General features: G+C 43.3%; 1 protein-coding gene across 1 annotated transcript; it reads right to left on the reverse strand.

Moving 5' to 3' along the window:
* Window positions 1–3,648: 3,648 nt before the first annotated feature.
* TRMT9B (tRNA methyltransferase 9B (putative)) lies at window positions 3,649–10,193 on the reverse strand. Its single transcript, XM_066632908.1, has 3 exons — window positions 10,040–10,193; window positions 6,017–6,190; window positions 3,649–4,670 (listed from the first exon to the last, which is right to left on the reverse strand). Exons 1-3 carry the CDS (start codon window positions 10,191–10,193, stop codon window positions 3,649–3,651), a joined length of 1,350 nt encoding a protein of 449 aa, XP_066489005.1.
* Window positions 10,194–22,203: the final 12,010 nt, after the last annotated feature.

The raw sequence follows: 22,203 nt of genomic DNA on the forward strand, positions 1-22,203 counted from the left end.
AAGCAATCTTATTCTGATTGACAAGCCAGGCAATGACATCTTGGTTATTAGAAGATCAGAGCACTTGCACAACAATAGAGGTTCTAGAGAATTTTGTACCCCAAAGGACTCCATTCTTAGATATAAAAGTACAAACATTTAGGATTTCTTCACATTTGTATTCAGTGCACAGGGAATGTCAGTGGCATGGGCAGAATAACTCAGCCAATAAAACATTAACCCGTGTGAATTAAAAGAGTTAAAAAATTTTAAGAGTTTACATTTTTTTTTTTTAAGTTCAATCTAGTTGAGCAACAGTGGAAAAGGTTTTGCTGAGAGCTGGAACACAGAAAGAAAGGTTGATGGCTAGTTTTCAGGCTTGTAGATTCATCCCTTTCCACTGGCAAAGCAGAAATTTGTTTAAAGGTTTGTTTAAAATATGGGAGATGTTTAAAGCTCTGTTTAAAGTATGGGAGATGTATACAACCCAGGCACTAGCATTACAGTGCACCTAATCTGAGAATTCTAGTTAAACCTGTGCGATAATACAGTAAAAACACTTACATAAAATTGTAGCAGGCTTCCACATACACACACAGACACTGTACAGCATATTCTATATGATCATTACCCTCCCCCCCACACACACACACACTACATGTATTTACATAAAAATAAAACTAGGTATGGCTAATAAGCATTTCTAACAAACACTTATTGAGTGCACACTATGGGCAAGGTTCTGTACAGAACAGTGGAGTGCTATGATCCCTAAATTAGTGAACAGGAAGAAAGTAAAGGTACGAGATAAATCTTGATAAAGGAGCCATGGGGATGGACGGACAATGCAAGAGAGTTAAGTGAGGAAAGAGTGCAGAAAAGAGACAGTGAGGCGAGGCTTGTCCAGGGAAACCTTTACAGGAACAGTTCATTCTGAGGAAGGATTTGAAGGAAGCTCTTGGCTTAAAAGAAAGTCTTTCCCCCAACCAACAGGACTATAGGTAGGCATAGCTTAACGATGGGGTTCAGAGAATATATCCCTGTTGTTTCGGGGATATGATTTCATCATTATGTGAAAAACGTACCTTTGTGTTGGTGGAGGTGTCATTACCAAGCCCCAGAAGCCTCTTCCAGGTCGCACCACACCTCCATAGGTCTCACAATGGCCCGCAGAAGCATCTTCCAGTTTTCAGAAGCAAACCAAAAGTAGATTTCTGAAAACTGGAAGTATCTTCTGCAGACTATTCTGAGGCCCATAGAGGCCCAGCGTGATCTGAAAAGCATCCTAAAAAAAACACCAACACAACCAGCACAAAGGTCAGGAGTTTCAACTACTTTCCAACTGTTATATAATAAACCATTGATGGACCATTGTATCTGCGGTCCGTCGCAGGTCAAAATGTTGCTAAGGAATGCACATCTATACTGTGCCTTTTACACGTAACTGGCAGAAAAAATTTCAACAGGAAAAGCTTTTCCCATTTTCCACATAAAGTGACCTGCTGAATTTCTGCTTGCTACACAATGGTTAGAGGCACAAGAGCCCCACCAGATAAACACTGACAGAGCCAATTAAGAGAAATGTGGCAGAAAGCAGGAATGAGTTGAGGCAACAAACTCTAGCATAACAATCAAATAGATTTATTTGGGCTAATATATGCCACTGGGGTGGCAGCTCTAAAGCTCAATGCCCATTTTCCTTAAGAGACCAACATGGATGAACCTGCTGCAGAAAGAATAGTTAAAGTAATTAAGTACCCTGGTAACTGCAGAATGCTAAAGTACTAATCATCTCCGACATCTGCATAGTGCTCTTCAATAGGGAAAAGCCAGCACTTTGAGTACCACAAGTAGTTTGCAGCACAAGAGTGTGAGCCGTTGAAGTGACCGTGGATCCCAGGATCCTTTGTGCAGTGCTACTGGCCTTTCTTTCGAGAAATTATGTGTCTCTGCTCCATCACTAGGCTCAAGAAAAACAAAACTCCCACTGAAAAGATGGTATCCTTTGATATATGATGAATTTTCAGGTGTACTCTTCTGGAAAGGATGGAAACTTTACAATTAAACCAAGGTAGGGGGAGTGCCACATTTTGATTCTGTTTGCCAACTGGAAAAAATGGCTGGACCACCTGTTCTTTCAAGAGCAGCCTGGCCTGCAGAAACCAACAGGTAAAGCTCTTCCCAGCATGGACAAAAGCAGATTCACCCATGCATTCTGTAGATCAGGTTGTTGTGATACATACACCTTGTTGGACAGGTCCTTTGTTACATGAGGGTGTTAAAAATCTGGCAACCCTATCTCTAAAACCCACTCACTGGTTACAACTGACCAGGTCTAACACTAATTTAATACTTCAAGATGAGGATAAACTACTATATTTGGTATTTCAACTGCCTTGACCCTTTAAAAGGGAAGTGTGCTGGTTTCTTGAGTTGCAGCCTGAGCTTTGCATGCAGTGGCATCACGAAGCTGAGGTTGGGGGAGGGGTTCCCTGCCACCCCCATGCAGAGTGGCAGTTTTCCATCATCTCTGCTGAGGGCAAGGGGATGACAGTGCTTACTATCGTTGCGTGGCAAAAGCTGTGAGATTGTCCCTCCCACCCACGTCTCAGTATAGCTGTTTCCAGGGCCAGGCCCGCACATGCACAAAGGAAGGGGTGACTGCACAAGCATGGGCCGCATCATCGCATCACCCAGCCCCAAGTACCCATCTCCAGCTACACTATTGTATGCATGTTTAATCAGAAGTAAATCCCACAAAATTAAATAAGGTTTACTCCTAAGTAAGTGTGTGTAGGGCAGTAGTCTGATGATAAAATCTTAGTTATGTCTACTCAGAGGTAAGTTGCATTATAGTAAATGGGACTTACTCCCAGGTAAGTGTAGCAAGGATTGTACACAGCACAACCCTATACATGCCTACTCAACAGTAAGTCCTTTTGAATTCAGTGGGACTTAGTCCCAGGTAGATGTTTATAGAATTGCAGCCTTCAACTATTTTGATCATCACCACCAATGGAGTATTAACAATGAGCAAAGTCAATTGCCTTAGTTTAAATTTGCATCATTAAAAAAAAAAAAAAGGAGTCAACAATGAAACACAGTGAACACACAGTCTCCTTATAAAGAGTTTTGTTGGCTGGCTATTTTTTTCCTGGATCCTTTCCCAGGTGCTTGATCGCTCTGGTTGCCTTGATTTTATCATTAGGTTCTTTTCCTCACCACTTCCTCCCAGAACACTACTATGCAAAAGAACCCCAAGTACAGTGCAGTCACATCTTTTCAGACAGCAAAGCATTTTTTTAAAACACAAACCATTTTACACTGCATCAGTGTGCCCCTGAACCAAACAGTAGTAAAAGACATGCACATATATTGATACCTCTAGAATCAAGGCTCATATTCATTCGGATAACAGAATATTTTGCTTTGTTTAAAAAAAAAAAAAAAAGGTGTAGTTCCTTATCTTACAAAAAGTTTTATTTATAAAATATCTTAAAATCGCAGATTTTCTAAAAGCAATACAAAATGATGATGGGCTTAACCCCTTTTTCACAATGACACCCTTATGCACAAATTATACTGATGTACACAGAATGGATGACAGATGAGGAAAGGGCACCTAAATACCATAGGAAGCAATGTGTCTGGAAAGCTCATTTGTCAAGGTCATGATTGTGGCTGTCCATCTGTTTTCTTGGCAATAATGCACCAATTTCCATGATCATAGCTTGAGCTTAGTATCTGAACCTCAGGCACATTTTCTTCAAGCAAAGAGCCCAGCTCCCCTTCCCGAAAGACATGGTAGTAGCGCATGAAGGCTTTTGTATCCTGTCCATGAGCTGCCTGGTCTCTTACCACCACAGCAGTATTGACCATAATATCTGTGGTGCCAGCAGACAAAGTTCTTTTGAAGTGCTTGCCTGAAAGAGAATGGCCGCTATCTTGATGGATGTAGCCATTGTTTATGCTTTGTACAGGACCACTCAGAAATGAGGTCTCTCCATTGCTGTCAGGAACCAACACAGGCGGCTCTCCATCAGAATCTCTCAGCGAACTGGAAGCTGTCAGCCACTCCATTTTTTTATAATCCACATGCTTCATAAACAGGTCGTCATAGTCACCCAGTCTCTGCTCTTTCAGCAATGGTCCCTGGCAACCTAGATCTAGACTGCAGTGCCTCAAAGGCTGAACAGATACAGTACGGCTGTTTGTCCATCCAACTGTGTTCTTCAAAGGTGCCATCTGCTCGCTTTGCTTTCTCAGGGCAGACTCATCAAGAGATCTGGAGGAGAACCAAGAGCGGAAAGATCTCCCCAAGGCTCTGTAAAATCTGTTTTCTTCATCTTCAGAAATTTTAATGCAGCAAGCTTCGGCCAAGCAGCCATTAGGCTTCTGATCAAGGGGAATAGGGTAGCTGCACACAGAGCCCATGAGTTGGTGTGGATCCACAGTCTCAGATCTTACAGTGTGTGCCAGGTCGTTCTTGTGCCCAATCTTATTAGACTCAGAAAGCATTCGGGAGCACAGGGCTCTGTTCCATGGAACAAATACATCTTGTTTCGCAAAGCGTCGATTCTTTTGTTCCATTGCCCAGACATAAATCATCATACGGCCTCCAGGTACCAGCACCCTGGCCATTTCTTTTATTGCTTTGATTCGTCTTTCTTTCGTGGAGAAATGGTGAATCACTGGGAAAGAAGAGAAAAAAAGATGTTCATGTTTGGGAATGTGCAGGCTCTGCATTTAAATACACAAAAAAATTAAGGTTCTTCATTTAGAAAATCTCAGTTCTGCAATAAAAGGTTCAGATTTGCATAAATTAAGAATTTGCAATTCTTAATATGTGCATACTTTACAGTGCAATCCTATGTATATCTACTCTAAAGTAAGTCCAGGCGCCTGTCGCTGTGGAGCCTGAGCTGCACTAATCCTGGTAAGTCAGTGAGGAAGGTGTTATGGGAAGTCTGGGGGGTTGGGTTTGGGAGGGGCAAGGTAGAAGGTGGTTTGGGGGGAAGGGCTGAAACCTGATGGCAGCGACTTATGCCAAGATCCTATCCCAAGCTGCCTTCCCCCTTTCTCTCTGAGGACTTATGCCAGCTACGTAGTTCACATGGGTCTGAGGAGACCCATAGGTTGCTAGAAGACCTATCCAGAGGTCAATACTTGTGGCTGGCCTTCTGGTCTCCCCCCCCCCAACATTGTATGTAGCTGCCCCCCGTCAGCATGGCTGCATTGCAGACAATGGTGGGGAATAAGATTGGGCTGTTAATCTGGTTTTGTTAGTCTTGTTGGCCTTTAGTCATCTTTTCTCCAAAACTAAGAAATCCCAAACACCATAGCCTTTCAAGTAAGGGCTTCAGTCCCTTGATCATTTCAGTTGCCATTTGCTGCTGTTTCCAGTTCAACGATACATCTTGAGATATGGTGGCCAAAAGCTGAGCTCAAGCAAGAATGGAAAGACAGGCTCTAGTACTGCCACCTAGAGAAGGTGTGGGCAGTTTGTTCTGTCAAGGGGAGGGCCTGCAATATCTACTCAAACTGCTGATCCCTGTGAGTACATCAAGTCACTCACTATGCAATTAAAACAAAAACATAAGTCACCATTAAATGTCAGCAGAAAATGTACAAAATGGAAGAAGCTAAAGAGAGAAAGAAACATATTGGTCAGACGTAAAGGCCTGCCGAAAAATATGGCTCTTCAACCACCAGAGAGATTGATCTTGTTGCATCTCACAGGGAATTCCATGGTGGGGGCTTCCATAGAGAATACTCTCTCGCAATTCACCATTAATCCACACCTCAAAAGCCTGGGGAAGAGCCTCTCTCTTCACTTCTTTCCAGCTGAAAGCCAATTATTTAGAACAATGTGCAACAGACAGCTGCAGGAGAAAAGAAAATTGCTTTGGACAAATGTCGGTGAAAGCACTTGTTGTTTCTAATCTGAGCAACACTAATTGTTGGAGTGCGGAGAATACAATGAAAGAGTGACATCTTTTTTTTCTCTCCAGACACCCTGACTATTAAACATTCTTACCTCCAACAGAGATGATTGCATTGAAGCACTGACCCCGAAAAGGAAGATTAAGGTTATCACAGATCATCACTTCACAACCTTTACTTCTTGCAATCTCTACCAAAGGGTCGCAATAATCGCATCCAAGATTATACACCTGGCTGTTGACACTGAGATACTTGCCAGTCCCACAACCTTAAGGAAAAAAAAACAACAAGTATCTTTGTTAAACAGGCAGCAGCCCATGGGTGGGTTCCCAATATAGAAAACAGCTCCATATTGCTCAATTGTCGAGAGGCTGCTGGTAACTGAAGACAGTAAGACTACAAATGCCCAAAGTCCTAGGGACAGACTAGACATGAGCACAAATGCATGAGCAAGAGGCATTCTTCTCCAAACAGAAGCACCTCTTCCTTTCAAAACTAGTCAGGTGGGATGTGTGTGTGTGAGCCCTTAGAGGGCCCTTAGATTTGGCCCTTAGAGTGGCACAAACCATTACAAAAGGAACTTGCTGTTCCTTACATCAAACATCAATAAAGTCCCACCTTAAAATGAGGACATCAAGTCAATGTGAAAACTGACTTCTTCAAACTACTCTGCATGCATTTTTTAAGAACATCCTGTGTCAGTCTACACAAAGAGCTGGGCTCAGTTTCCTTGTCTACACCAGCTCAGGGCCCAAGCCTATTCATGTCTACTCAGAAGTAAGTTCCATTATAGTCAATGGAGCTTACTCTCAGATAAGTGTTGATAGGATTGCAGCCTCAGTGTGTTTTCCTCATTCTGCCATTCTACAATATTAGCACACCAACCATTTTAGACATCTGTCAAAGGCACTGGGCGAAATAAGAATGAATTTGATCCATCTTTAGTAATTTGTAACAATAAGTGGTCAAAGATGAAGATGTGCACCTCCATCCCCATCTCCACTCAGCCAGTTTCACGGGGCCTCAATAAGCATTGCAGTACAGATCTGAATCCAAAGGTACATTCTCATCTGCAGTGACTTGGTATGCATGGAAGACTCCTTTCGCCCACCCTTTTCTCCTGGCAGAATGGCGCATTCTTTCACATAAATTACAATGGCACAACTGTGAAGAAAAATGAACTACATAATGGATCTCCTTTCTACCTACCCACAGCAACGCCAAGAAAAGTGCCAGTTAAAAGCAAACTCCTTCAGATGTATTTTGTCAAATACCATTTTGAAAAATGCTCCACATAATTGTAAGACAGTGATGGGAAAATAATCCCTTGCAAAACATACAGTTGGCAAGATGAAGGTGAGCAGCTAGATGAACAGAACTATTTTACTCTTCTTGCTAGCCTCCTAAAGGAGAACGTGATCTCCAGTAACTATGACAGAACAGTGGAGCATGTAAAGGCATTTCTGCCCAACATTGCATATATGCAACAGGGACCAAATGTGTATACTTGTGAGCTGGGCAAAAATGGGTTAAGAAATAAATGTTTTCAAACAGCCAGTGTTCCCTCTACATTGGGTTGGGAGGTGGGCGCACCACAACCAATGATCAAAGGTCACTTAACACACTTATTATGATGTGTGTGCCTTAATTCACATGTCCCAGAGCCACAGTGGTAATCTAAAAGAGCAAAATGTCTAATGCATACATCTTTAAGAATGCATTCATTGAGCATTTTCTCTGTATTCAAAGTATTTAAAATACATTATCTCAGTGACCTTTGCAGGACCTCTATAATATAGTACTATTATCTCATATTGAAAACAGGACAGAGGCAGAGCAAGTGTGGCCTAGGAAGTCTACAGCAGAAGTAAAATTTGAACCAGGAAGTCAGAGCTCAGTCTTCTCACCAGTACACTACACTGAGGGTGCAATCCTAATCCACTTTTCAGCACTGACAAAAGGGCAATGCAGTTCCGAGGTAAGGGAACAACATTCCCTTACTTTGAGGAGGCATCCATGAGTACCACCCAACTGCAAGATGCAGCACATATCACATTTGGCACAGCTATGTCAGTGTTGGAAAGTTGGTTAGGATTTGGGCCTAACTCTCACACCCCACTCAGTACCTTATTGTGGTACCTTTAAGTTAAGCAATTCATGACCACAAGGATGTAGCAATATCAACTAGTTCAAGAGCTTTAAAGAAGAATTAAGCAAATCCATGGGAGTATAAATCTACCACAGTCTATTAGTCATGGTAATGGTAGCATAAACCTCTATGCTCAGGAGCTTTGAACACTAGATGCTGGGGACAAACCACATAGGACAGCCATTGCCTTCAGGCTCTGTTTGTAGATTTCCTGGCCAGAAACAGCTGGTAGCAGAGTTCTGGTCTAGACAGACCTTTGGTAAGATCCAGCAATATTCTCCCAAGTTAAGTAAGAGAAACGGCTCTGTGCACTGAAATAGTAAAATGAGCAGATATGAAAAAGAAATTCCCCAGTCACTGATCTGGTCCACATGGCATAGCTCTCGACCATGCCAAGCTCCACTACCCATAGAAGCTTCACAACTAAATGCCAATGGACAGGGAACAGCTCTGCTTGTTCACTGGATTTATATGTGGGACTGTCCCTTCTATGAAATAGGCCAGTGGTCTTCAACCTTTTATCATACCATGATCCCAATATATAAATATATAAATGAAGTATGAAACTGGGACCCCACCATCAATCCCGGTCTCCCTCCCAGGACACTATGCGCCCACCCTCATCCTATCGTCTCTTAGTCCCCACCTCCGCAACACCATCCCAGCGCTGTTCACTGTAACCACATACTTGGTTACCATGGTAGCATTTGGTATTTGGTTACCAAGAAGTTGCCATGGAGCCTGGAACTAGTGAAAGCTATTTTAGCACAATTGCTAAGAACCTGAACAGGACTGGGACACAATCGCCTGATACCTGAAGGGGTATACAAGATGAATCCTGCACATGCCTGATCTTGTCTGATCTCGGAAGCTAAGCAGGGTCAGGCCTGGTTAGTACTTGGATGGGAGACCGCCTGGGAATACTGGGTGCTGTAGGCTTTTACCATAGTCTTTTGAGACTGAAGGTTGCCAACCATACCAGATGCCTCCCCCTTTTACCTGGTGGTTCTCTAGTCCAGCGGTCTTCAATCTTTTTCATTCCTGTAAATTGTTGCAATTCCACAACTAAGGTTTAGCGACCCCATTAGGAGCCCAACCCCAACATTGAAGAACACTGAAATAGGAAATGCAGAGCCCAATCCTGATCAACTTTCCAGTATCAGTGCAGTCATGCCAAAGGGATGCACACCACATTCTGCGGTGGTGGAGGGAATCACAGAGAACTCCTCAAGATTAGGGAATGTTTTTTCAGGGTCGCATTGCAGCTGCATTGGCACTTGAAAGTTGGTTAGGGTTGAGCTGTCAGACATTCTGGACTCTGGTATTATGTTCTCCTCAGAGTACATGCAGAGCTCTGGGTTGGAGCTTATATCATGAACAAAGAAATAACAGCACGTCTTTCCTTCATTTCAGCAGGGCTTGCAATGGAATAAATGTATCTTGTGCATAAAACAAGACTCAACACATCATCTGGCTTTTATATGTACATAGAAAAGAATTTTATAATACACATTAGTTGTTCCCAAACTATGGATTGGGACCCACTGGTGGGCCGTGACCAAATTTTTGGTGGATAGCCAAAATTGTAAAGGGTGATCAGAAAACTAATTGCTTCAAGTCCTGACGCAGTTGAAAAATCAGATACTGTAGCTGCAAATTGCAGGAGTTCAGCTCTTTGCAGGGTAGTCTGCAAGACAGCTGCTAATTGCCTGGCAAAAGGAGCCAAGCTCTTGCAGTTTGTAAGCGCGTGTAAATACAGAGAGATAAAGTTTGAGGGTCATTTTTCTGGTTGTTATTATTACTTATAAATAAATAAAATATTATCTCTTTCTAGATCTTTTTTAAAAAAATGTGTCCTGGTGCTAAAACGTTTGGGAACCACTGCCCTATATTATGATGGTCTCACAGGTTAAAGATGATGCGAAAGTCTTCTCGATTTTTTTCACCATACTCCGCAGAGAACGGTACCTATGTCAGCAATGAGGCTGCCTGGCTTTTGATCCAGTAGAAACTGTCGCACACGAGGCCATGCTTTGCTCTGAAGCTCACTAAAATAGGTGGCGGTGCTTTTATAGACGCTGTGCACGTGCTGCTTTTCTAGCTGGGAAGCCTCCTGTTCCATCCTGCAAGGCACAAAAATACATAAAGCAACATGAGCAGCACAGTGCCGAGTTAAAGTCCAGAAACACAATGTAGAGAGCCTCAAAGATCATGCAATCCAATGCCCCACTGGAAGCAGGAGGGCAGATTTTTATATCCACTTCTATTGAAAAACCTACAAAGGGAGAGTCCCGTAGCTTTCCATTTTTAAATAAATGAATGAACACATTCCCAGGCTGCAGCACCATCCAGGTTCTGCTCTTCTTTGGAGCTCACAGGAAATGGATCGTATCTTCACAAGGCTTGCATTATTTACAAATGTACGGGTCTGAGCATTTAGATGGAGTTAATATGTTACTGAGAGCAAGTCCTACCTGCAACAGGTGACAGCACCCCAAAGAGTGCCTTGGCTGTTGGCTGGTTCTCACCCTTAGCTTCCACTACAGCCTCTGCCCCTTTCTGTCTCTGCCAGACTCTGCCAAGACTTGCTGCCTTTGCTTCACTCTCTGCCCCAATGGGAGCCAAGAGTCACCTGACACGCCTCAGCCCCTCCCCCATCTGTTGACTTGGCCTTTATTGACTATTCATTAGGGGCTTTTTGTTCAGAGAAACATCCTTTTAACAAAAGCCTGGGTCCCTGTTATACTTTAAGGACAGTTAAGAACTAGCCATTGACCTGCTGAATTCTTAGGGCCCAATCCTATCCACGTTCCAGCACCACAAAGAGCCCAATCCTATCCACATTCCAGTAGCAATGCAGCTGCAATGCAGCCCTGAGATACGTGAGGCCTCCATGACTGCCCCCCCCCCCATCATAGGCTGCAGTGCATGCCCTGTTGGCACAGCTGCATCAGAGCTGGAAAGTTGGACCCACAGAGTTATAAAACCAGAACTGACCAGCTGGTATTCTATCATGTAAGGGTAGCTGATGTAATTACTGAATTATTACTCCTAAAACCAATTTCCTAATTCCAGAACAATATCTTACTACGGTGATATGGTAGCCCACATTTCAGTATAGTTATGGCTTCATATTGCTGCTATAACATACATTATTAGCACACACAATATATATCAACAGAATGCGAAATTTGTTACCCTATCCATGCCACTTCTCCATTTAGGGATACTGGCCGCCCATAAGGTCTGGGTGATCTACATGGTTGGTATCTAGTATGGGCCAGATTTCTTAAATTCTGGCTCAGTGTTTGTTTTAAAGCTGAGCAGGCTCCACTTCTTGCAACCTATGGGCTCCATACAACCTATGGGCTACTCTCTTTCCATCTCCAAAATCCACTCTATTGGGCTTTCTGCTGACCAGTTGGAAGCAGGAACCCTGAATACTTCTTTAAAGAGTCTTTTGCTTAGATTACAGGACACTAAAAGGCAAGAAATTTATACAGCAGCAGCCAAGGTTTGCTCTCCTTCTCACCTGTAGTTACCAATTACTTCTGGACATACCCCTAGGTACCTATATCTGATTTAAGACCCCCAGCTCCTTATGGTGCTTATGCGTCAGTGCGATGCAATGTATTTCCGTCAAAAGTGCTGTATGCTAGATTTAACTGGAGCTTGGTGGTTGATAGATGCTGAGACTGTAACCTAGAGGCTACTGAAACTCTGGCATACAGTGTTTTTTATTGTCCTTGGTATGATGATTTACATACTGTTTTTCTGAATCCATTACTGACCTGCTACTTGGGGACCAGCAATTATGTAATTTTGCGTTCCCTTCTTTCTACTTCTGACAAACTAGCTATTACCGAATTTGCTGATTATCTCTATGCTATTATCCAGAGACACAAAGTTACATTTCCTGCTCTTCTCAGAGCTGCTAATATATGAGCTTGTGGGAACCCCCTTGTTAAAGGCAGGCCATTTGTTTGTTTATTTATATTTATGCTTATGCCTCATAAAGGTTAATGAAATGAAATCTATATGGTTGCAGCTTCCCACTGCTACCTCAGTTTCTTTTTTTACTTTTTCTTAGAGACTGCATTGAACAAACTCAGTGCTAAGGCTGCATAAGCTTAAAAGTCTCCACTGAAATCTCTACCCCACACCAGAACAACTGAAACAAGGGGGAAGCAGTTGCTACCTTTATTCAGTCAGCCAGAGCTAATGCTTGTTTACAGATCGTCTCCCAGGAAGCAAACAACACATAAAGGAATGGGGAAGAGAGTGAAGGCATTTAGGAATTATACAGAAGCACTGACGCGCACTGACGCTGGACCCAGCAATCACATTCCTTAATTTTCAAAGACTTTCATGGTCTGAATACCTGGCAGCTATTTTAAAAGAGAAACCTGTCGCTGCTTTTATGGCTCAACAGTGGTACAGGTTAAACTTGCACAAATAATACTGATATGAACTCTCAAGAGTCAGGAACACTTATGTTTTCAACTCATCAGTAACTGTGATATGCAATCCTATGCAAGTTTTCTCATTGCCATGTAAGAGTGCATAGAATTACAGCTTTTAATGGTGTAAATAACCCAGCAGGCACAGGCTGCAATCCCAACCACTTTCCTGAGAGTAAGTCCCATTGAACAAAATAGGACTTACTTCTGAGTAGACCTAGTTAGGCTTGTGCTCATAGAGGCTTAAGAACACTTTAAAGCAGAGGTTCTTGACCTTTCTTGGGAAGCTGACGAAAGCCTTCTCCCCAGAAAAATGTACATAAACATATTCATACAGCATTTTTGCACCTGGTCCATGGACCCCCTTGAAGCCCAACCATGAACTCCCTAGGGATCCATGGAGGCAGGTTCAGAACCACCTGCTTTAAAGCTCCTCAATATCATTTGGTAACCAGCTAGGTATTACCCCAGGGAGCAAGTTGGGGAGGGAAGATCTGTATCTTGCAAGGATCACTTCCTGAATTCAGTGTGCTCTGAACAACACACAGAGATGCTGCAACCCCCTGCAGCAATGTTTCTCCAACTGTGGGTTGGGACCCACTAGGTAGGTTGTGAGTCAATGTCTGGTGGGTCCACGTTCATTTCAATATTTTATTTTTAATATATTAGATTTGATGCTACCATGGTATGTGACTGCATTTGGGGAAATGTTACAGATCTGTACTTTAACAGCTTACTATGCATATGCTTTGAACAATGATAGTCAATGGCTTATTCCTGGGTAAGAGTGGGTAGGATTGCAGCCTAGAATTGTTAAAAAATTTTCCTGCTTGATGATGTCACTTCTGGTCATGACTTCATTTCTGGTGGGTCCCAACAGATTCTCATTCTAAAAATGGGTCCCGGTGCTTAAATGTGTGAGAACCACTGCCCTGCAGAAATCTTGCCAGCCAGCTTCAGGGTACAGTACAGGTTTTGCCTTCACCACTAAAGTGTTGTTCTGTGCAACAAAGAAACTGAAGTTACAAAGAACTGAACCTAGTCCTGTCTCAAAGCCTGATCTCCCAGCTTCCATTTTTTAGGTCAAGTTAAGAGAATGTAACAGCAAAGTGTGATGGAACCCAAGGAATTTGCTTGCAGAGGCTTCTATCCTATTTTATTTGTTTACAATGTATTTCCCTCTTGAGCCAAAGAGATCAGGGCAAGTTACAACAGATCAGCAATTTTCAACAAGTGTGCAACACACTGGTGTGCAGCAAACAGTCCATAGGTGTGCCACAGGAGTTTATTAGTGCGGTCACTAGGGGATATACACCAGCAACATAGTGTGCCTTGTCAATTGTCAAAAAACAGATGGCCTTAACAATATTAGCACTTTGTCAGTGTGCTATGAGATGAAAAAGGCTAAAAATCATTGCAATAGATTCTTATCTAATTTAATCTTTGCAACAGTTCTGTCAGGTAGAGAGAGACTTTCCCAAGCCTACAAAGATCAGTCAAGGATCACAATCAATGACTTCTATCACATCACCTTCATTCCCCTCTCATAAAAAATCCTTTTGTCTCCAACCTTAAATTCAACACAGGTCTTATGTTTCCCACTTATGTATGTTTTATTTTACTTCGCTGTTTACGGCTTTTTGTATTATGGTTGTCTCAGAATCCTACTCAAAAAACAGTCAGTTCCATTTGTTTTATTTCACAGACAGACACCCCCCCCCCATCCTCTATGTCTGCAAATCATAAACCACTTAAGCTTTCTTATGTTTAAGCTAGTTTGGAATTCTTGGAGTCAATAAGAATAAGCCTTCTTAAGTGGTTTGTAAATAACAACCAAAGTGCCTTCTCCACTCCTTCAGAAACCTTTTCTTCCATCCCAGCATTTCTCAAACAAAAAAGAAAAGATGGAGGATGTTCATACTAAGCACAAACCTCTTTACAGAATTGCCAGCTTCTGCCAACAATCCATTACAGTACCTTGCCTGAAAATTAGGGAAGCTTCAAGCAGAGCAAAAAGTCAACACAAGCTTGCTCCAATTTTGGACATGATCCAAAATGATTTGGAAACCCCAGCCAGGCTATGAGATATAACAGTTGGATCAGGAAGAACTGGCTTTCAAGTCCCCATTCAGTTATGAAAGTTACTATGACCCAGTCTTATCCTTCCCCCCACCCTGCTGGTGCAGCCATACACAAAAAAAACAGGCACATTGGTGGAAGGAGTAGATCAGGAGGTTTTAAATACCCTTACATCTCTGTAAGCCTCCTGCTCCACAACTGATCTCCTTGGACCAATGCTATAGATTTCACTCCTTCAGAATGGGAAGGTGGAGGAACGGGGCAGAGACCAGGGTGGGGAGGGGGGGTGCTGAAGCAGGGAGGGGAGCAGTAATTGGCGGTAGCAGAAGAGGGGACAGTATTGGCGATGACAGCACCACCGACAACCTATCCCCCTTCCCAGCCTTGATCCCCCAACCTGAATCCATTAGGACTTGCACTAGCAAAATAGCTGATGCAGATCCGAGTAGACCCACCAGGGCAGCAGAGGCTTTCCCCAGAGCAAGGGAATAAATGTTCCCTTATCTTGAGGAGATTTTGGGACCCGAAACTCCCCAGTAGGATGCAACGCATGCTCTGTTGATGCTGCTGCATCAGCACCAGAGAAGTCAGGTAGGACTGGATGTCCGTTTAGTAACCCATAATTTTATGACAGAATTGTGATGAAGGAGAGAAAAGTAAACATTATCTATTCTGCCCGGCTGAGGGTGTTCCAATCCGACTACCTAATCCCTGTATCTGGAAATGCCAGGGACTGACCCTGGAACTTTCTGCCTGCAACACCATGTTAAAGCAGAAGCAGAGAACACCTATATCCCCCCTCAAAACTTTCACACCCCAAGTACCAAACTCCTAGACCAAAAAAAGATTGCCCTCTGTTCTCCCTATCTGCATGTCATTTCCCTTGCAGCTCTCTATCGCACAACTGTCCTTCAAACCAACATCCAATTCTTCTCTAATACCACATTCCCCAGGCTCATTTTAAAACATCTTTTCAGACTGGCTTGTCTGGCTTGACTGAACTGCCTTCTTTATGTTTTTGATTAGATTGTAAACTGATAAGTGGGGCAGGGCTGGTCTTATTTTGCAATTCGTATGAGGCATCTAGCAGGTTTCTGATGCAGACCCATGCACACTTACCTGGGAGTAAGCCTCAGTGAACACAGTGAGACACTTCTGAGCAAGCATGCATAGGATTGTGCTGTTAGGCACAATAAAATAATAATCAGTTTGTTTCCTTCAGGCAAAAATATGTTGCTTGAGTGCACTGGAAGGCAGTGAAAATTCCTAAAACATTTCTCAGCTGAAAACTCATGCCCAGCAATACCTTACGACAGAACATTTGTGTTCCCTTGTTTATTCAAAATCATTCTGTTGATCAGCAAAAAGGGCATTTGCAGCCACACTGTGCAATGGAAACACTTTTGTGTAGAAAGAAAACTGAAATATTTACAGGCCTTTTCTACAAGGAAATGAATCATCCGTCCTTAAGATGCAATTATAGCAACAACGAAAAACATATTCTTGTTCATTTGTTCAAAAGTTAATTACGTTTAAACTCTTCTGGCACAGCTTTTGGGTATTTCTTTTAATCCTAATTTCAAAGACTGAAATATAATAGAGGTGTAACTTCATGAAAATCTGGGTTTCTGTGGAAAAAACTCAGTGAACCTCCTCCCTGCCCCATTAACTGTTAAATACTTCCTGGGTAATTATGTTTTAAAAGATAAGACTTCAAAAAGAATTTTTTTCTTTTAAAAAAAAAAATGTGCAATTACATATTTATTCCTGTTCATGAGAGAAAGTAATGTGTAGACAAGGAGTGGCACTAACATTTTAGACACATGAGTAGATTTTGTTTGGCACATTTTAATATCCAGAGAAACTCTGTTGCAGCAACCTGTACCCCCAACTGCCCAGGGGACACACACACACACACACACACACACACACACACAATTCTGTGTGCCCTGTGGGGAAAGAAGGAGATGACACCCCAAGACAAGTGAGCTTGTGCCAGCAGATCTATAAAGATCTTCATGTTAGTTTTACTTTAATGCCACTTTAAAGAAGCACTAAAATCACACATCAAGGGCAGGTTGGGACCAACTATCCCCATGTGCAATTAGGCACCAGCATCCCAGGTTGGCGTAAGAAGATATGCGTGCACCCATGCTACTCCCCCACATGGATTACAACAGCCAATGAAGGGGGTCATCCAAATTGGCCCAAATGATAGAAAATCATTTTTAGGGAAGTGTTGGAAATAGATTTAGTTACCTGTACTAGATAGCAGATTTCGAACAGGTATCTCCAGTTTTGAATACCATTTGGAAGGTATTTGAGGAACTAGGGGCGCAATTCTAACCCCTTATGATAGTGCTTTCCAGCACTGACATAAGGGCAATGCAGCTCTGAGGTAAGGGAACAAACATTCCTTACTTTGAGGAGGTCTCCATGAGTGACACCCAACTGCAGGATGCAGCACTTTTCCCATTGACACTGCTATGCCAGTGCTGGAAAGCACTGACATAAGGGATTAGGATTGCGCCCTAGGGCTGCAAACCTTTACATACATTCCTGGGTGTAACTCCTATTGAGCCCAATGGAACTTACTTCTAAGTATACAGGCATATGATTATGCTGTAAGAGGGCTTTAAGAGTTTCCTCCAGGAAAGAATCAAGCTCAGAGCACAGGACACCTTTGAGTAATTAAGGTTAACTGAGGAGAATGCAGCATTGCAATGGCCTTTAGAAGTCAGATGCTCAGTGCTTTTATATCCCAAGATGGAGTTTGGGGTCAAAATGGAACCCAAGCTTTTTTGGGTCAATATGTTTGGTAAACAAGAGACTAGCAGGTCCCTAGATGGAGGCCAATGCTAAAGATCTCCTGACCCACACATTCTTCTCTGTGATCCACAGTTAATCCTGCTTTGTCAGGTCTAGAAGGACTGATGCTTCTCACCTCATAAGAACATAAGAACAGCCCCACTGGATCAAGCCATAGGCCCATCTAGTCCAGCTTCCTGTATCTTACAGTGGCCCACCAAATGCCCCAGGGAGCACACCAGATAACAAGAGATCTCATCTTGGTGCCCTCCCTTGCATCTGGCATTCTGACATAGCCCATTTCTAAAATCAGGAGGTTGCGCATACACATCATGGCTTGTACCCCGTAATGGATTTTTCCTCCAGAAACTTGTCCAATCCCCTTTTAAAGGCATCCAGGCCAGATGCCATCACCACATCCTGTGGCACGGAGTTCCACAGACTAACCACACGATGAGTAAAGAAATATTTTCTCTTGTCTGCTCTAACTCTCCCAACACTCAATTTTAGTGGATGTCCCCTGGTTCTGGTGTTATGTGAGAGTGTAAAGAGCATCTCCCTATCCACTCTGTCCATCCCCTGCATAATTTTGTATGTCTCAGTCATGTCCCCCTGCAGGCGTCTCTTTTCTAGGCTGAAGAGGCCCAAATGCCATAGCCTTTCCTCGTAAGGAAGGTGCCCCAGCCCCGTAATCATCTTATTCACTCTCTTTTGCACCTTTTCCATTTCCACTATGTCTTTTTTGAGATGCAACGACCAGAACTGGACACAATACTCCAGGTGTAGCCTTACCATAGATTTGTACAACGGCATTATAATATTAGCTGTTTTGTTCTCAATACCTTTCCTAATGATCCCAAGCATAGAATTGGCCTTCTTCACTGATGCTGCACATTGGGTTGACACTTTCATCGACCTGTCCACCGCCACCCCAAGATCTCTCTACTGATCTGTCACAGACAGCTCAGAACCCATCAGCCTATATCTAAAATTTTGATTTTTTTGCCCCAATGTGCATGACCTTACACTTACTGACATTGAAGCGCATCTGCCATTTTGTTGCCCATTCTGCCAGTCTGGAGAGATCCTTCTGGAGCTCCTCACAATCACTTCTGTTCTTCACCATTCGGAAAAGTTTGGTGTCATCTGCAAACTTTGCAACCTCACTGCTCACCCCTGTCTCCAGGTCATTTATGAAGAGGTTGAAAAGCACCAGTCCCAGGACAGATCCTTGGGGCACACCGCTTTTCACCTCTCTCCATTGTGAAAATTGCCCATTGACACCCACTCTCTGCTTCCTGGCCTCCAACCAGTTCTCAATCCATGAGAGGACCTGTCCTCTAATTCCCTGACTGTGGAGTTTTTTCAGTAGTCTTTGGTGAGGGACCGTGTCGAACGCCTTCTGAAAGTCCAGATATATAATGTCCACGGGTTCTCCCGCATTCACATGCCTGTTGACCTTTTCAAAGAATTCTATAAGGTTCGTGAGGCAAGACTTACCCTTACAGAAGCCATGCTGATTCTCCCTCAGCAAGGCCTGTTCATCTATGTGTTTTGAGATCCTATCTTTGATGAGGCATTCCACCATCTTACCCGGTATAGATGTTAGGCTGACTGGCCTATAGTTTCCTGGGTCCCCCCTCTTTCCCTTTTTAAAGATGACATTTGCTATCCTCCAATCTTCTGGCACCGTGGCCGTTCTGTGGGACAAGTTGCATATCTTAGTCAAGAGATCTGCAACTTCATTCTTCAATCCCTTAATAACTCTTGGGTGGATGCCATCAAGGCCCGGTGACTTATTGATCTTTAATTTATCAATTAAAATAAATTAATTTTAGCAGAGCTGAGGCCTTTCCATCAGCTCTGCTAGCAGGCAGGTTTAGTGGCATTCCCTACTCAGAAAGAAGATGTACCTGTGACAGGAATTGTGTGGAGACATTACATCATATATTTTTTTACTGCCCACTCCATGATACCCTTCGTAAGATCTAACTGGCTCCACTGCTGAACTAAATGCAGGGCTGGGAGGATTCATTTAAATTACAAACTCTTCTTTCCATAGAGGAAACTGTCTCTCTTGACAAGGTTGCCAACTTTGTTTCTGGGATTCTGGCAGGATGGAATTCTGGGTCTTCCACTATATTATGGTGAATGGGGGGAGGGGGTATTGGATGATTACGAGTGCTTTATTTTACTGTTTGTGTGTTCTGAATGTTTAATGTTTGGTTGCTGTTTCGTATTTCCATTATCTATGCCAATAAAGGTCTTATGTATGTTATTGATCTTTAATTTATCAATGAGGTCTGAAACATCTTCTCTTTTAACCTCTATCTGACTTAACTCCTCGGTCAGGAGGGGCAGCAGTATCTGCCCGAGGTCTTCTGCCGTGAAGACAGATGCAAAGGACTCATTTAATTTCTCTGCCATCTCTAAGTCTCCTTTTATCTCCCCTGTCCCTCCCTCACCATCCAGAGGGCCAACCGCTTCTCTGGCAGGTTTCCTGCTTCTAACATATTTGAAGAAGCTTTTATTATTCCCCTTAATGCTCACACAAAACTGCAGACTCCTCAAATGAACCTGTCCCTTTTCCTGTTATGAGCGCCTTTTCTCCCAATAACATCCTGAACAATCATTCCTTCTTTCTCCACTGCTACTACAAAACAGAAGAAGAAAGCATGTGCACCAAAGTTCTTCATTATCACACCTATTGTGCCATAGGTGCAAACCTGGGAGAATTCATTCCATTTGGACACTTCTGTGCCATTCATGGAAGTGCCTAGAGGCTCCCTTGAAAAATCTAAACTCACATTTTGACTAGATTTTCAGAAATGTATATGCAACTTGCATATAGACTTATAAAAATCTAGTGTCACAATGAAATGCTAGATTTTCAAAGGAGACTTGAGATGCTGCAATGATTCGCACAACAGTTTCCAAAGGGGGTTGTTCCCTAAGCCCTCTGGAGCATATCTATTGATCTATGTGCCAGGAAGGGAAGATGAAAGGCCTGCATAGACTCTTCTTATCTCTTGCCAAAGGACTAATACAACCAAAGGAAAGCAGGATAAGATGAGGGGAAGATTGCTCCTTCTCTCCTTCTAGCTAGCCAGTCAGCACAACTGCCAAAGCCTGCCAGTACCTACTAAGTGGGAGCAGGTAAACTAGGGGGTAAGCAAGCAGGGTATAGTAGTAGATGCATGTCCACACGAGGGTCCCAAACATGGGTAAGTCCCAGGGTTCAGCACACCGTAGCAGAAACCTGCTCACTATGATCAATTTGAAAAAGCCAATCCCAAATGAAGAAGGGGCATGATTTCCTTCTCCTACTCCTTGATGTACTCCTCTTTCTGCTTTCCTCACCATCTCTCTTTTTATTGCTAGAAGAGTAGCTTGTATCCATCATAAAACTATGTATCAACAGTACTCAAGTGCTGCTTGATCTGCACTTCTATCTCATTTAGAAATGACATAGGGAACAATCCTAACCAACTTTACAATACTGGCATAGCTGTGCCAGTGGGGCATGCACTGCATCCTGCAGTTGGGGGGCAGTCACGGAGGCCTTCTCAAGGTATGTCAATGTTTGTCCCATAACCTCGAAGCTGCATTATCCTTATGTCAGTGCTGGAAAGTGCGTTAGGATTGCGCCCTTAGATATCCAAAGTCAATGTATTTTTCTGCTCAAGTCCCAGATCACAGCACTTTGATTTTACATTATGTAACAAATTACAGAGTCTAATCAGTATCCATTAGTATACCACTTTCCAGAGAATTGAAGGAAAAAAATTACTGTGATTCCAAGACAGGTGCATGGTTTAGTTGACTGACAGCAGCCAGTACCAGATGCTTACAGGAAGTGTGGGATGCTCGCACTCACTCAGGGTCCAATCCTAGGTAGTGCGCGCTGGCTCACCACCGGCATGCACTGTCACAAATGTGCCATAAGGCACGTTTCCGGGCCCTAGCACCAGTTCTCTGCCAGTGCTAGCCTCGTGCTGGGTTAGCACCGGTGAAGCACCGGAGCTCCACCGCTTGGCAGTCGCACAGATTACCAGGCAATGGAGAGGTACGTGGGGGCGTGGGGGAAGGCGGGGAGGAGGCATTCTGGGGTGGAGGGATGCAGGTGGGGAGGAAGGGAGGCAGCACTTGTGGAGCTTTGCTCCACCAGATCCAGAGCCTCCGTGTCAGGCTGGCCGCCCAACACAGAGGCTCTTCATTCTACGCCAACCTTCAGGTTATCATAGAATCAAGTAGCCCCATTGCAGGGCTACTCAGTTTACCCGGGGAAAGGGGACAAAAGTCCCCTTTCCCAAGGAGGAGGCGGTGGCTGCCTAGAGCGCGCTGGATGCAGCGGCAGCCATTTTCGGTGCCGCTGCAGCTCCACGTACCAGGCAGCTCAGGACTGGGCTGTATCTCTCCTCTCTCATTCAATTGAATGGTGTTTTTTTCAAAAGCAGGATTCCCTAACTATGTACTGTAATGTAACTATGTACTTGTAGTCAACCTCAAATGTTTTTTTTTTCCCAGAAATTCTATGGCATTATAGGTCTACTCAGACACTTGACTTCAAGGTCCCTGTTTTTATCCACCCTTGCCCCTCACTAGGGTTTTTCTGATAGAACAGCCAAGTCTCCTAAAAGTTTAGTGAATGGCGGAAAGATAAAAGATACAACTTTGCTCTTATTCCATCTCTCTTCCAGGAAAGCCTTCAACAGTTTCATTCCTGCCAGTCATTCAGTTTTTACGGGCATGTTTTGAGCTCTGCCAGGAAAAACAAATACAGAA

The sequence above is a fragment of the Tiliqua scincoides genome, chromosome 6, assembly GCF_035046505.1.
Source record: "Tiliqua scincoides isolate rTilSci1 chromosome 6, rTilSci1.hap2, whole genome shotgun sequence".
NCBI lineage: Eukaryota > Metazoa > Chordata > Lepidosauria > Squamata > Scincidae > Tiliqua > Tiliqua scincoides.

Coding starts and splice junctions, on each gene's coding strand:
- TRMT9B (XM_066632908.1), bottom strand. CDS start 10,193: ATGGAACAGGAGGCTTCCCAGCTAGAAAAGCAGCACGTGCACAGCGTC. Junction 6,191..10,039: donor CAGCCTCATTGCTGACATAG/GTACCGTTCTCT, acceptor TTTTTCCTTAAG/GTTGTGGGACTGGCAAGTAT. Junction 4,671..6,016: donor TGCAATCATCTCTGTTGGAG/GTAAGAATGTTT, acceptor CTTCTTTCCCAG/TGATTCACCATTTCTCCACG.